At 40.9% G+C, this 13685-nt stretch overlaps 1 protein-coding gene and 1 non-coding gene across 7 annotated transcripts in view; one reads left to right on the top strand and one right to left on the bottom strand.

Moving 5' to 3' along the window:
* The window catches only part of PHF20 (PHD finger protein 20), a 170045-nt gene that overhangs the window by 141537 nt on the left and 14823 nt on the right, over window positions 1-13685 (top strand). For all 6 annotated transcript variants that reach the window (XM_015070956.3, XM_053200000.1, XM_027069976.2 and 3 more), the window contains 3 exons: window positions 657-835; window positions 8920-9019; window positions 11918-12113. In XM_015070956.3, the coding sequence (XP_014926442.1) occupies window positions 657-835; window positions 8920-9019; window positions 11918-12113 (475 nt within the window). The remainder of the gene's footprint in view (window positions 1-656; window positions 836-8919; window positions 9020-11917; window positions 12114-13685) is intronic.
* Window positions 9381-9487, bottom strand: LOC113602614 (U6 spliceosomal RNA). Its single transcript, XR_003424098.1, has one exon. It is a non-coding gene; the product is annotated as a U6 spliceosomal RNA (small nuclear RNA).

Raw genomic sequence — 13685 nt, 5'->3', positions numbered from 1 at the left:
TCTGCATTTAACCTGGTTGCTTGTGGAAATCTGAGTCAACCTTGAAACCTCCTCTTCTGTAGCAATTTAGAGGGTGATTGTGAGTTTGGAAGTGATTAATAAGTATATGGAAACTACTTCAAACAGTATCTGGTACAAAATAAGTGGTCAGTAAAGGTTAGCTGTAATTATAACTTATGAGGCACCAAGATCTAGTGATTCTAGTTCTGATCATCCCTGGAATCTACCCACTTCATTTCCCACTGTCTACAGAGTTTTTAAGGTGGATCTGGATATAGACTTGATGGTAAGTCAGTTCCTGGCTGGATGGGATGAGATGGAGGAACATATTTGAGTCATTAGGATGATCTGTGTAGTTGATGGGGAGTTGGACCTTCTCTGCTGTTGTGCTCTGTGACCTTGAGTAGCCACTTACCTTGGGCCTCACTCAGTAAAATGAGGAAATGGAGTTCAGTTCATTGCCAGGTAGCATACATCATTTAGCTGTCATTAGATGACAGGCCCAAGGAATAGATTGGAGTTCCCATTTCTGAGTTCTGTGAAAGTTCATAGAGGAGTGGGGCTGTAAGGTCATTTCCACTCTTGACATCCTAGGTTTTTAGAAAGATTATAACTATAATTTAAAATAGTGACTGTTGTTTTCCTTTTCCTCTCAGAGGAGGATAATCTGAGTGAGTCCTCTTCTGAGAGCTTTCTTTGGAGTGACGAGGAGTATGGCCAAGATGTTGATGTGACTACCAACCCAGACGAGGAACTCGATGGGGACGACCGCTATGATTTTGAAGTGGTCCGCTGCATCTGTGAGGTTCAGGAAGAAAATGACTTCATGATTCAGGTAGGTAGAGCTTCCAGGAGACAGACGTTGAGAAACACAAACTAGTCCTTAGAGGGAATTTTGAGCGACTGCAGTTTGAGGCCAATAAACACAATAGGTCATGTTAGAAGCCTCAGCCAGATAGGCAGTAATAGCAGAAGCAGTTGAGCTTTACTTTGTAGTGCAGCTTCCTCTGAATCTCAGACTCGTGTAAATAGCCCATTAGTAGACTAAGAGAAGACTTGAGATACCACTGAGTCTGAAAGTCTCCTGCTCTGCTTGGGGCAGCTGGGACCCACCAATGGGAAGAGGCTTGCCTGTGGTCACACAGTAAGGAGTTGAATAACAGGGATCCAAATCTCTGGAGTGGCAGCTGAATCTTCCTATGGTCCCTTACTTTCTCTCTGATACAAAATTTCTGTATGGCCTAAAGAAATGGAGGCCAGTTTTATAACTTGTCTGTTTCTTATTCTTTATTTTCCTAACATTTGTATCTGTCATCTCCATCCCTGGATTTGCCTATGGGGTAGGCCTCCTCCGCTGCTTGGGGAGACCATCACTGGCCAGAGCCTGCTTGCCTCTGGCCCTTCTCTTGCTCTTAATGACAGTTCTGGTGAAGGTGGCTGCTGTCTGGCTGACTCTAAAGGCTGTTATAAATACCCTGCGTGTCTTGGCAGCTGCCTGGACTGTCCAAGGAACCTGAGTTTTTAAAGTAAGTCATGGTTATATTGGTTAGGATTCTTTGGGTATTTGTTTTTGAATAGCCTTCATGGTAATCTCTGGGAATTCAGAGTACATGAATGGTTTCAAATAGTACCTTGTATTATGACCTTTAGTAAGCCTCAGGTCAGTGGTTTTCAGACCTTTTCAACATCAGAACCCCTTTTCCTATGAATTCTTTCATAGAACCACAAAATGTCTAACAAGTTAAATGCAGTAGTTTTGAAAATTCAGAATAAGTCATCTTCACTTTTGAGTTCAGAAATGTGAATGTCATGCTTTTCCTTTTTTTTTTTTAATGGCATGCTTTTCCCTATGAAGTCTCCTATGCCATCAGGGTTCTGAGTGACAGTTGCCAACTTGGAGCATTTCAGTGATTCAGTAGGTTTTCTCTTTTTGTGACATGGCCATTTGTATAGGTGACTCTTCCTAAACAGCAGGCTGTGTGGTCATTTTGGTTAAACAGAGATGGGAGGGAAAGCTTTGTTCCGAGTATAGCACAATAGTGAGCGAGCCTAGCAGTACAGAATTATATGTACTGGTGGGTTGTGTTGTCTTAGTCTTGACTTTAAGTTTGGAATACATTTGAATGTGCATTTTGTGTTTTAGTTTTGAAAAATAGACCTATTTTTTTTTTAATTTTTTTTTAACATTTATTTATTTTTGAGACAGAGAGAGACACAGCATGAATGGGGGAGGGGCAGAGAGAGAGGGAGACACAGAATCGGAAGCAGGCTCCAGGCTCTGAGCCATCAGCCCAGAGCCCGACGCGGGGCTCAAACTCGCGGACCGCGAGATCGTGACCTGAGCTGAAGTTGGACACTTAACCGACTGAGCCACCCAGGCGCCCCAAATAGACCTATTTTTAAAAAGACACCCATTTGCAGAAGCTCAGTAGACTAGAACTTGAAAACTAATACAACATGGAAACTATTGTTTTAGTAGAATATTTTTTTAAGTTTGGTTTTTAAAAGGATGTCGAGGGGCGCCTGGGTGGCTCGGTCGGTTAAGCGTCCGACTTCGGCTCAGGTCATGATCTCACGGTCCGTGAGTTCGAGCCCCGCGTCGGGCTCTGTGCTGACAGCTCAGAGCCTGGAGCCTGTTTCAGATTCTGTGTCTCCCTCTCTCTGCCCCTCCCCTGTTCATGCTCTGTCTCTCTCTGTCTCAAAAATAAATAAACGTTAAAAAAAATAATAAATTAAAAAAAAATAATAAAAGGATGTTGATTGGGGAACCTGGGTGGCTCAGTTGGTTAAGCGTCTGACTTCGGCTCAGGTCATGATCTCACCAGCTCATGAGTTCAAGCCCCACGTCGAGCTCTGTGCTGACAGCTCAGAGCCTGGAGCCCACTTTGGATTCTGTGTCTCCCCCTCTCTCTGCTCCTCCCCCACTCATGCTCTGTCTCTCTCTCTCACTCACTCTCTCCTTCAAAAATAAACAAACATTAAAAAAAATTAAAAAAAAAAAAGGATGTTGATTGTTAGTTTTTATCTTTACTCTGTGGGCGTGTGCTCAGTTCTGGGCTTTGGAAGCCTGGTTTGGTCTTCATTTGTCCATAGGAATCTTTAGTGGGTGAGTAGTGAAGGGTCTTCCTGGCAAGACTATTCTAGTTAATCAGTATAAGAGACCTGCTTCTGATTCACTGTACTTTTTCCATTGATTTTCCTATAAGTAGCAAGGATTAGAGGGGGTTTGGGCAGGGGGAGAACTTTGTGTGTCATTATGTGCTAAAGGAAGAAACTTACTTAGGTTTGGAGCTGTTGAGGCCATGCCAGCTGTTACAAGGCAGAGTCTGGAAGTGACTTCCATCTCCAACTTCCTAGGCTCTACATGGTCATCTCCTAGCTCAGCTCAGCTCAATGCTTGTGACTTCCTGTCTGGTATTGTGATGATGAGCTCACTTCGGAACACCTTGGATTTTGCTGTGGAAGACTTTTCTGTGCTGTCTGCTTGCTGTCCAGCTGGTTTTATGGCATAGAAGGACAGTTTTGACTTCCTGTCATGAGCAATATACCTTTTCCACTCAGTAAGTTTAGCAAAAGGCATACATTAGGAAGGAGCTAACTGGAACAAATATAATTTAAACTTCATAAATGTATTCATTTACATGTGTTCATCACCTAGGAAGATGCAATAATTATTTTTTAAATAAATTTTTAACTTACATTGATAATTTGCACCACCCTAGAATACATTTAGAGTTAGTTATGTAGAAGAGGCATACCTTACTTTAAAGGAATAATTTTCTCTAATCATTTTAATTACTTTATTGGTATTAGATTTTATTTGCCAGTGCTAATAATTTATATCATTGGGAGGTTAATAATCATGAATATTTGAGAAATCTTTGTGCCACATAAAAAATGAACATCAGGAAATCCATTTGATACTCAAATTATTTTAATTGCTTTAGGGCAGGTTTGGGCAAACTTTTTCTTAAAGGGCTAGGTGATAAATTTTGTAGGCTTTGAGGGCCATGTGGTCTTTGTTGCAACTGCTCAGCTCTGCCTCAGTCATGCGTAGGCATTATGTAATGAATGAACATGGCTGTGTTCCTATGAGACTTTATTTACAAAAACAGGACTTGAACTGAATTTAGCCTCTGGGCAGTAGTTTGCCCTAGACTAAGAATATTTGTTAGGTTATGTGCCAAACCCAGTAAAAATTGTGTAGCAGTTTTAAACAGAAGCCCATTTCAAAAGCTTTGTTTGTTTTAAAATTTATATTGTTTATTTGTTGCTGGCTAATGCATTCACATAGTTCAAAGTCCAAAAGATATATACATAGATATACAGAGGAAATCTGACCCCCCACTTCTCCTTCCCTCAAAGCAGCCCTTATCAATTCTCATGTAGCATTCTGGAAACACTCTGTGACTAATCAAGCAATAACAAATATATTCTCTACATTTTTTTCCTTTTTTTTTTGGTGTAAAATAACAAAATTTACCATTTTAAACCTTTTTTTTTTTTAATTTTTTTTTTAACATTTATTTATTTTTGAGACAGAGAGAGACACAGCATGAACGGGGGAGGGGCAGAGAGAGAGGGAGACACAGAATCGGAAGCAGGCTCCAGGCTCTGAGCCATCAGCCCAGAGCCCAACGTGGGGCTCGAACTCGCAGACCGCGAGATCGTGACCTGAGCTGAAGTCGGACGCTTAACCGACTGAGCCACCCAGGCGCCCCCCATTTTAAACCATTTTTAAGTGTATGTGGCATTAGGTGAATTGGCATTGAGTACATTCACATTGCTGTGCAACTATCTTTTTTTTTTTTTTAAACACAAATGTTGTTTTATATGTAGTATTTTCAGTATCTTCTCATTTAACAATAGTTGAAGACTGTTCCATTTTCAAACATAAAAAAGCTTTTTCATTTTTTTTAATGTTTTATTTTTTGAGAGAGAGTACAGGTGGGGGAGGGGCACAGAGAGAGAGGAGGACAGAGGATCCGAAGCAGGTTCTGCACTGACAGGCTTACAGCAGTGAGCCCGATAAGGGCTCAAACCCATGAACTGTGAGATCATGGCCTGAGCCGAAGTTGGACGCTTAACTGACTGAGCCACCCAGGAGCCCCTTCATTTTTTTTTTTTTTTTTTTTTATGGCTGCATAATGAATGGATAGATCATCATTTATTTAACCCTTCCCCTGTTGATGACATATAGATTGTTTCTAACCTTAACAGTAATGTAATGAATAATTTTTTGTAGGTGTATCTATGAGACCAAGTTTTGGAAGTAGAATTCCTGGGCCACAGGTTATGTGCATGTCTAAATTTGACAAATGTTATTTTTTCTCATAGCAATATTATATAAACCCTCCCTGAAGGTTGTACCAAAGAACAGTCTTAGGAGCACCTTGTTCAGTACAGAGTATTATCAGACTTTATCTTTGCTTTTCAGATAAGTGAAAAAATAGTCTTATTGGTATAACCATTTTGTAATTTATTTTTAAATACACTTAAAAAAAAGTTTCGTACTTATAGCATTTGGAAAATGCAGAAAATCACGAAGAAGAAAACAATTACCCGTATTATTTTTACCCCAGGGATAACTGCTGTTAATATTTTGGAACACACATATACATGTGCATATAAATGAAAATTATGCTCTATAAATAGTTTTTTATGAGACTAACACATTTATAAAAGTAGCAAATGTTTATTATAAAAACTTCAGACAGTGCATAAATGTATACAGAATTAGTTGATATTTATAGGGGCATCTGACTGGCTCAGTCAGTAGAGCATTTGACTCTTGATCTTGGGGTCATGAGTTCGAGCCCCATGTTGGGTATAGATATCACTGAAATAAACTAAAAAAAAAAGGATTACTTGATATTTTTATGTAATCCCCAAACCTAGAAATGCTAATGTGTATTGCATATTATTAGTTGGGTTTATTTGAACATCTTTTTATTTAAGAATTAGATTTTTTTTTTAATGTTCATTTAGTTTTGAGAGAGAGAGTACAAGTGGGGCAGGGGCACAGAGGTAGACAGAAGATCTGAAGATAGCTGTTCACAGACAGCAGACAGCCCAATGTGGGGCTCAAACCCACGAACTGCGAGATTATGATTTAAGCCAAAGTCAGACACTTAACCGAATGAGCCACCCAGGTGCCCCCAAAGAATCTCTAATTCTTGGGGCGCCTGGGTAGCTCAGTTGGTTGAGCATCTGACTTCAGCTCAGGTCATGATCTTACCACTTGTGTGTTCACGCCCTGCATCGGGCTTTGTGCGGACAGCTCAGAGCTTAGAGTCTGCTTTGGATTCTGTGTCTCCCTCTTTCTCTGTCCCTCCCCCACTCGCACATTGTCTTTCTCTCTCTCTCAAAAATAAATAGACATTTTAAGAAAAAGATTTTTTTCCTTTGACTTGTCTGTTCATGTCCTTTATCCATCTTTCTGTGTATGGTTGGTTGTTTTCCTACTTGTTTGTATAGCCTTTTTGTAGACACATTCTTGTATCAGTTGTGAGAAGAGTTAAAAATATTTGAATATTTGTACGTGCTTTGTCATCTTTTAACTTCCAGATTTTTTGAATCAACTATATCAAACTTCTCTTTGATGGCTTCTGAGATTTGAATAACAATTGTTTCCTCATTAGAAGTTCATAAAAATTTATAACAGAATTCTCTCATGGTTGATTCTGATACTTTTGAAGTTTCACTTATTTTTCTTAAAGCTGTATAAATATTTGAACCACCTGGAATTTTTCTTGGTATAAGGTGTGAGAGCTATGGCTACCCAGTTGTCCCAACACATGCCTCATTATTGAGATGTTACCTTTTCTTCCTTTTTTTCCATATGTATTTGGATTGCTTTTTTGGATTCTCCTTTTCCATTGATCCATCTGTTTATATATTGCTTGGACAATTCTATTTTACTTATTTTATCTTTGTAATATTTTTTAAATATCTGATAGGGCTAGTACCCCCCTTTTATTCTTTTTTTAACAAATTTCCTGGCTGTTAATTTTAGGATCAGCTTCTATCCAGTTCCACAGCTATTCATTTATTGCTTATTTTTATTATTTTTTAAATTTTTATTATTTTCATAAATTTAACCTAAGGACAAAAGACATCATTATGATGACTCTTGCTATCCAGGAATAAGATATACCTTACCGTTGAATTAAGTCTTTGTGTCCTTTAAATAGTATTTTAGAATTTTCTTCATAGAGATTTTGCATGTTTTATTCTTAGATATTCTTGGATATCTTATCTTAGATATTCTGTTCTTAGATAGTCTTAGGTTTATTCTTAGATATTTTACCCTTTCTGTTATTATTCTTGTTCATTTCTAAATTTAAACTTCTAAAAATGAATGCCAAACCCATATGTAAAAAGTTATTTTGAAGTTTTCAACCTAACTATATTTGATTGAATTTTAGTGAACCCTAGTTCTCAAGACACTTAAAAACTCATTGGTGAGACAGACTTTCATTCTTAATTCTGTTTTCTGCTACTAACTCCCTGTGTTATTGTGAACTCTTTATTTTCCCTCTCAGCCCTAGTTCCCTCATCTGTCAGTTGAAGAATTTGGATCGGTTCTGAATCTGTCTTCCAGCTTTGCTTCCAGCTATTGATTCTGATGCAGTTAGCCTTCTAGAGGATTCATATTTGCCCACGAAAGCCCTCTTGATGCCAGGGCCTGTCTGACTCCAAATAGATGAGGACTTTAGTTCCTTGTGGCTAGGCTGGTGGCCCACCCTCAAGGCCATGCTGGGAAGGAAGGAAGCTCATTGTCCACCTTCCAGAGCTGTCCACTTGGTTGGGTAGTTAAAGGCTTAGGGTCCTGATTTGAGATTGTATGAAGTGTCCTAGTATCTGATTTGGTATCACTTTTCCTTTCCATTCCCTCCTCTGGACCCTTAGCCCTCAGGCTTACTATCCTCAGGCCATCCACACAACTCCCAGTGCTGCCCTCATTCATTGTCTGCTTCTTTCTTTCCCCCTTTGGCTCCTCCCCCTTCTTCTCCCCACTTTCCCTATAGCCCCTTACCCAAGTAAGGCAGTGGAGCCTCAGGGAAAAAGAACTAGCTTTGCCATTAGCCAGGCCTGTGTTCTGACAGGCTTCTCTTCACCATTGCTTCTCTTCAGCTGTGTGACCTTTGGTAAGATTTAGAGAGAATAAACTTGAAGTGCTAACATGTGATTACTCCAGGAGCTAGCAAAGTAAATTAGGTTGTCCATTAGTAGTAGTAATAGGTGCCTAATACATAAAGGCTATGTGCTGGGCTCTGTGATGGGAACTTTTATATATATGACTGGTGATTGATTCCTCACAAACAGCCCCACATGGTCAGTAGGAATAGTACCTGATTTTGTAAATGGAGAAAACTGAAGCCCCAGGAGGAGAAGTGACCTATGCAAGGCCATACAGCTAATGAATGTCTGAGCTAGAATTCAAACTTGGGTTTTGTCATTCCAAGTTAAATCTTCCTCTGAGGACTTGAACAGTTTTTCCTCTGTTCTCATAAAGCGATCAGAAAAGTGAAGCCTCTAGAAATGGAGAGAAAACAGTCGTTTTTGTAAGATCACACTATTTTATAGATCTAAAAATGATCTTCATCTGTGCTGTCTGGTGCAAAAGCCACCAACCTCATGTGGCTGTTGAGCACTTAGGATGTGGCTAATAGGACCAAGGAACTGAATTTTAACTTAATTTGTTAATTTAAATGTAAAGAGCCACAGGTGGCCAGTGGCTGCCATAGTGGCAGGCACAGTTGTAGATGAGGGGTTGCAGCTCAGCTCTTGAGTAGGTCAGTTGGGAGTGCTCTCCCTCCCTAATCCTTCTCCTGCCCCTCCCCTTATAGTGGGTCTTATTTTTGGATAGAGGATACCTTCTGAGTTTAATTTTTATTGCTTCTTTAATTCTAACAGTGTGAAGAGTGCCAGTGCTGGCAGCATGGGGTCTGCATGGGATTACTGGAAGAAAATGTGCCAGAGAAATACACCTGTTATGTTTGCCAAGACCCTCCAGGTAGAGATTTCTGGAGTCAGGGATGTTAACAAATGTAGCCTTTTCCACAGCTGGCCGTGAAGCAGCCTGTCTGTGGTCTTGAGACTCATTTCTTCGACATTGGCTAGACTGACTCCTCCTTGCCCCTGCTGCTAGCTCACTTGGCCTGCTGTCCTGAACTTAGCAGTGAGAGAGTATGTGTGAAGCCTGTGGAAGGCCTGGCCTGGAGCTAGAATTATTTTTTTATTGTTATGAAAATGGTATAAGATCTATCCTCTTAACAAATTTTTAAGTATACAATACACTATTGTTTATAAACTGTAAACACAGCATTGTACAGCAGGTCTCTAGAACTTTTTCATCTTGCGTGACTGAAACTCTAAAAATTGTGTAATGCCTTACAGATATGCGTGTCATCCTTGCTTAGGGGCCATGCCAGTCTTGTCTGTATTGTGCCAGTTTTAGAATATGTGCTGCTGGAGCAAGCGCCTTTTCCTTTTATTGAGGGTTCATGAAGAGGTGGGCTCTGTCTTTGGCTTTTTGGGGCTGTTGGAGGTTAGGAATATGCCTCTGCTCCCTCTGGTGGCACCTGCCCTCCATTGCATCACCTGGAAGAGAGATCTGCCCTTGAGGGGAAGGGGAAAGGTATATATATAGTTGGTAGAGCTTGACTGCTACCCAAAGCAGTGAATTAATTCCTTAGCAGAATCAGTTAAGTTTCATTGTTCATGGCCTCATGGCTGGCCTGTGGCTCTTAGGTGCCCCTTTCCAGAAGTCTTAAATCTGTGGTTCTTGTCTTGCTGTCAGTGGAGTGGTTACATCTTCTCCCTTCACCACCGGTAAAGTTTCTCCCCTTGGCTCCAGTCCCATGATCCCCTTACAAGGCTAGACAGTGTTCAAGAGCCTCTACTTCTGTTGATTCTTTTAGTCCTATGAGGTGGGTCTGGTAGGAGCTCCTATTCCTGTTTTTACTTATGAGGAAGAAATTGGTGCCTAGGGACATGAATGACTTTCCCAATCTCATAAAGAAAATTGGAATTAAAACTGGCTTGTGGGGCCAAATCTTGATTTTGTTGGTTGTGTAGGGAGGGTCTAGTCACCATAGTTTGTTTTCTAGCAAGTGTGTCCCTTTGGGACCTGATGACCTCAGTCATGGTACTGTATCTCCTTGTGCTGGATGAGTCTGTAGATGGAGAGGAATCTGCCCACTTGCTGCTTTTTCCCGAGGAAAGAATATGGTCAGAAGATTAGTCTGTGAATCATAGAATACTATCCATGGGCAGGATCTCAGAGACCACTCAGTCTAGCTCTGATATTTGATAGGTGAGCAAATATAGGCCCAGGAGGAACATGAAGGGGCCAAGGTCAGTCAGCCAGATAATGCTAGATAGGAGAGGAGAACCACTGCCTTGACCTTTGTCTTGTAAAACAGGTGTTACTGCTCTGAATCCTGCTGCTCAGGCCCCTCCTGCAGCAGCTGCCTCTGAGAGGCCACACATAATCCCTGGGGCTCCTTGGCACTGTTTACAAATCTGTTTACTTTATTTTCTCTCACTCCTTCCCTCCGTTTCCCCCTTTTTACAAATCATACACACCATCTTCATCAACTCCTCTGCACTCCTTTGAACTTTTACAACTCTAATTGCCAACACTGCAAATAGACTCCTCCTTGAATTGAGTGCTTTTACATTTAAAGGCAGTGTTTGACTCTGCAGTGTCTTGGGCCAGGAGTTTAACCTAACACTTATTCTTTAAAGGTTACTTATAGATGTTTTTAACAGAATCGAGGTGCATCCCTACCATGTGTTTTAGTAAAGCCAGAAAGAGCCCAAGGACCTTGATAGATATTACGTGGGTTATTTAAGGGTTTTTATAGATAGTGGGAGGTAAAAATGCCTGTCTGGTTGAAATCTGTTCTCTAGGCTTTTGGAGGAGGAAACACCACCAAGTCATGTATGGTTGTGTTTTCAGTTCTTCCTAAGGATCCCTGTAATGAATAAGATCACTGAAACCATCCAATTCATATGTCACTTTAACAGATGGGAAATGGAGGTTCAGAGAAGGGAGAGTGCCTGACTATTTAGTAAGGTGGTATGTGACAGTTGGAAGGAGGATTTGAACCTTGTTTTCATTTGATAAATCCATTTCAGATGTATTTTGCTAAACGCTGGGGTTACAACTATGAATAAGGTGCTTCCTATTATTCTTGCTCTTAGTGGAGTTGGCGCCAGAAACAGATGTCAGAATAAGTAAAATAAGCAAGATGTTAGATAGGGATGAATGCTTTGGGGGGGGGGGGGGTGGGGGAGCGGGGAGAAGGAAGCAACCAGATAGGGAATGAGTAGGCTTTTGAAGAGGCTTTCTTACTTTGGAAGATAACAAAAGGCCTCTCTGAGGAGGTGGAAAGATGCCAGTTCTGTGGCTTGGGGAATGGTACTCCAGACAGAGAGGATGTTAGGATAGAGATCCTAAGACTGAAAAGTGGGATATGTTCCAGAAACCGAAAGGAGGCCACTGTAAGGATAAGGCAAGGAGGGCAGGAAGGAGCTGGGTGCTGTTGGCCTCATTAGGCCAGTGTTAGGGCTTTGGCTTTTCTTTTGTATGTAGTAGGAAGTCATTGAAGGTTTTAAATAGGAGAGGTAATGATGTGATTTAAATTTAAAGAGGTACCCAGGTTCCCACTCCACCTCTGGCCAGTTCTAGGAGTTCAGGAAATTTACATCTACTGCTTTAACCCCAACCCCTATTAGGGAGCCTGGCATGTAGTAAATGTATATTGGTGCCAAGTAAATGTATATTGGATGAATGAATAAAATGAACACACCAATCCATCCTTCCAATAATTTATGTGATGATTGTACAATGATGCAGTGGTTTCCATCAGGCCATGTATTAACTCTCTTATTGTCACTGCTTTAGGTCAGAGGCCTGGCTTCAAGTACTGGTATGACAAGGAGTGGTTGAGCAGGGGACATATGCATGGCCTGGCATTCTTAGAAGAGAACTACTCCCACCAGAATGCCAAGAAGATTGTGGCCACCCACCAGCTTCTTGGAGATGTGCAGAGAGTGATCGAGGTTCTGCATGGCCTGCAGCTCAAGATGAGCATCTTACAGTAAGTGCGGCACGTGCAGCTTTGGGGAGGAGTCACATCTGACATCGTGGTGGGGGAGGGCAGGATAAATTTGAAAAATTGGAAAGACACAAAATCAGTGATAAGACAAATGAGTTTGAGACCTTTACTAAAAATTCTCAGTTACACGATAAACATTTTTTTGAAAAAAAAAATCAACCATATACAGGTATAATTTACATATAATTAAGTTTGCTAATCTTAAAGGTTCATTTAGGGTTCTTTTTTTAATTATGTTTTGATGTTTGTTTATTTTTGAGAGAAAGAGAGTGGGAACAGGGGAGCGGCAGAGAGAGAGGGAGACACAGAATCTGAAGCAGGCTCCAGGCTCTGAACTGTCAGCACAGAGCCGGACACAGAGCTCAAACCCACAAACTGTGGGATCATGACCTGAGCCGAAGTTGGATGCTTAACTGAGCCACCCAGGCAGCCCTAGGTTTTTTTTTTTTAATGTTTATTCATTTTTGAGAGAGAGAGTGTGTGTGTGCCTGCATGCCTGTGGGGCAGGAGCAGGGAGAGAGGGGGACAGAGGATCCAAAGTGGGCTATGTGCTGACAGCAGAGAGCCCAAGTCAGACTTGAACTCATGAACCATGAGATTGTGACCTGAGCCGAAGTAACTGATTGAGCCACTCAGGCACCCCAAGGGTTCATTGAGTTTTGACAAACATATAGACCCTTGTAACCACCACCATTATCAAAATATGGTGTATGTATATATAGTTTAGTTTGTTTACTATTTTGCTGTACAGTTCTGAATTTTCTTTTTTAGGGTTTTTTTTTTTTTTTTTTTTTTTTTAATGTTTGTTTTTGAGAGAGAGAGAGAGCATGAGCAGGAGAGGGGCAGAGAGAGAGGGAGACACAGAATCTGAAGCAGGCTCCGGCTCCGAGCTGTCAGCACAGAGCCTGATGTGGGGCTTGAACTCATGAACTGTGAGATCATGACCTGAGCTGAAGTTGAACGCTCAACCGACTGAGCCACCAGGCGCCCCCTGAATTTTTTTTATTGTGGTAAAATATACATAATATAAAATTTACCATCTTAACTTTTTAATATACCGTTCAGTAGTGTTAAGTACATTCACCTGTTGAAACCAATCTCCATAACTCTTCATTTTGCAAAAATGAAACTTTGTATCTGTTAAACAACTTCTTACCATTTTCCCTCCTCCCAGCCCCTGATGACTGTCATTCTACTTTGTGTGTCTCTGAATATGACTAGGTACTTCATATAAATAGGATCCTATAGTATTTGTCCTTTGTGAGTAGCTCATTTCACTTTGCACAGTGTCTTCAAAAGTTCATCTGGGGGTGCCTGGGTGGCTCAGTTAGGTGTCCGACTTTAGCTCAGGTCATGATCTCACGGTTTGTGAGTTTGAGCCCCACATTGGGTTCTGTGCTGACAGCTCAGAGCTTGGAGCCTCCTTCAGATTCTGTGTCTCCCTCTCTCTGCCCTCCCCCACTCGCACTCTGTCTTTCTCTTTCTCTCTCTCAAAAATAAATAAACATTAAAAAAACTTAGAAAAGTTCATCTGTATTACAGCCTGTATCAGAA

This window comes from Acinonyx jubatus, chromosome A3, assembly GCF_027475565.1.
Source record: "Acinonyx jubatus isolate Ajub_Pintada_27869175 chromosome A3, VMU_Ajub_asm_v1.0, whole genome shotgun sequence".
Taxonomy (NCBI): Eukaryota; Metazoa; Chordata; class Mammalia; order Carnivora; family Felidae; genus Acinonyx; species Acinonyx jubatus.
Note: the sequence above shows the minus strand (reverse complement) of the source record. Positions and strands in the feature narration are given on the sequence as shown.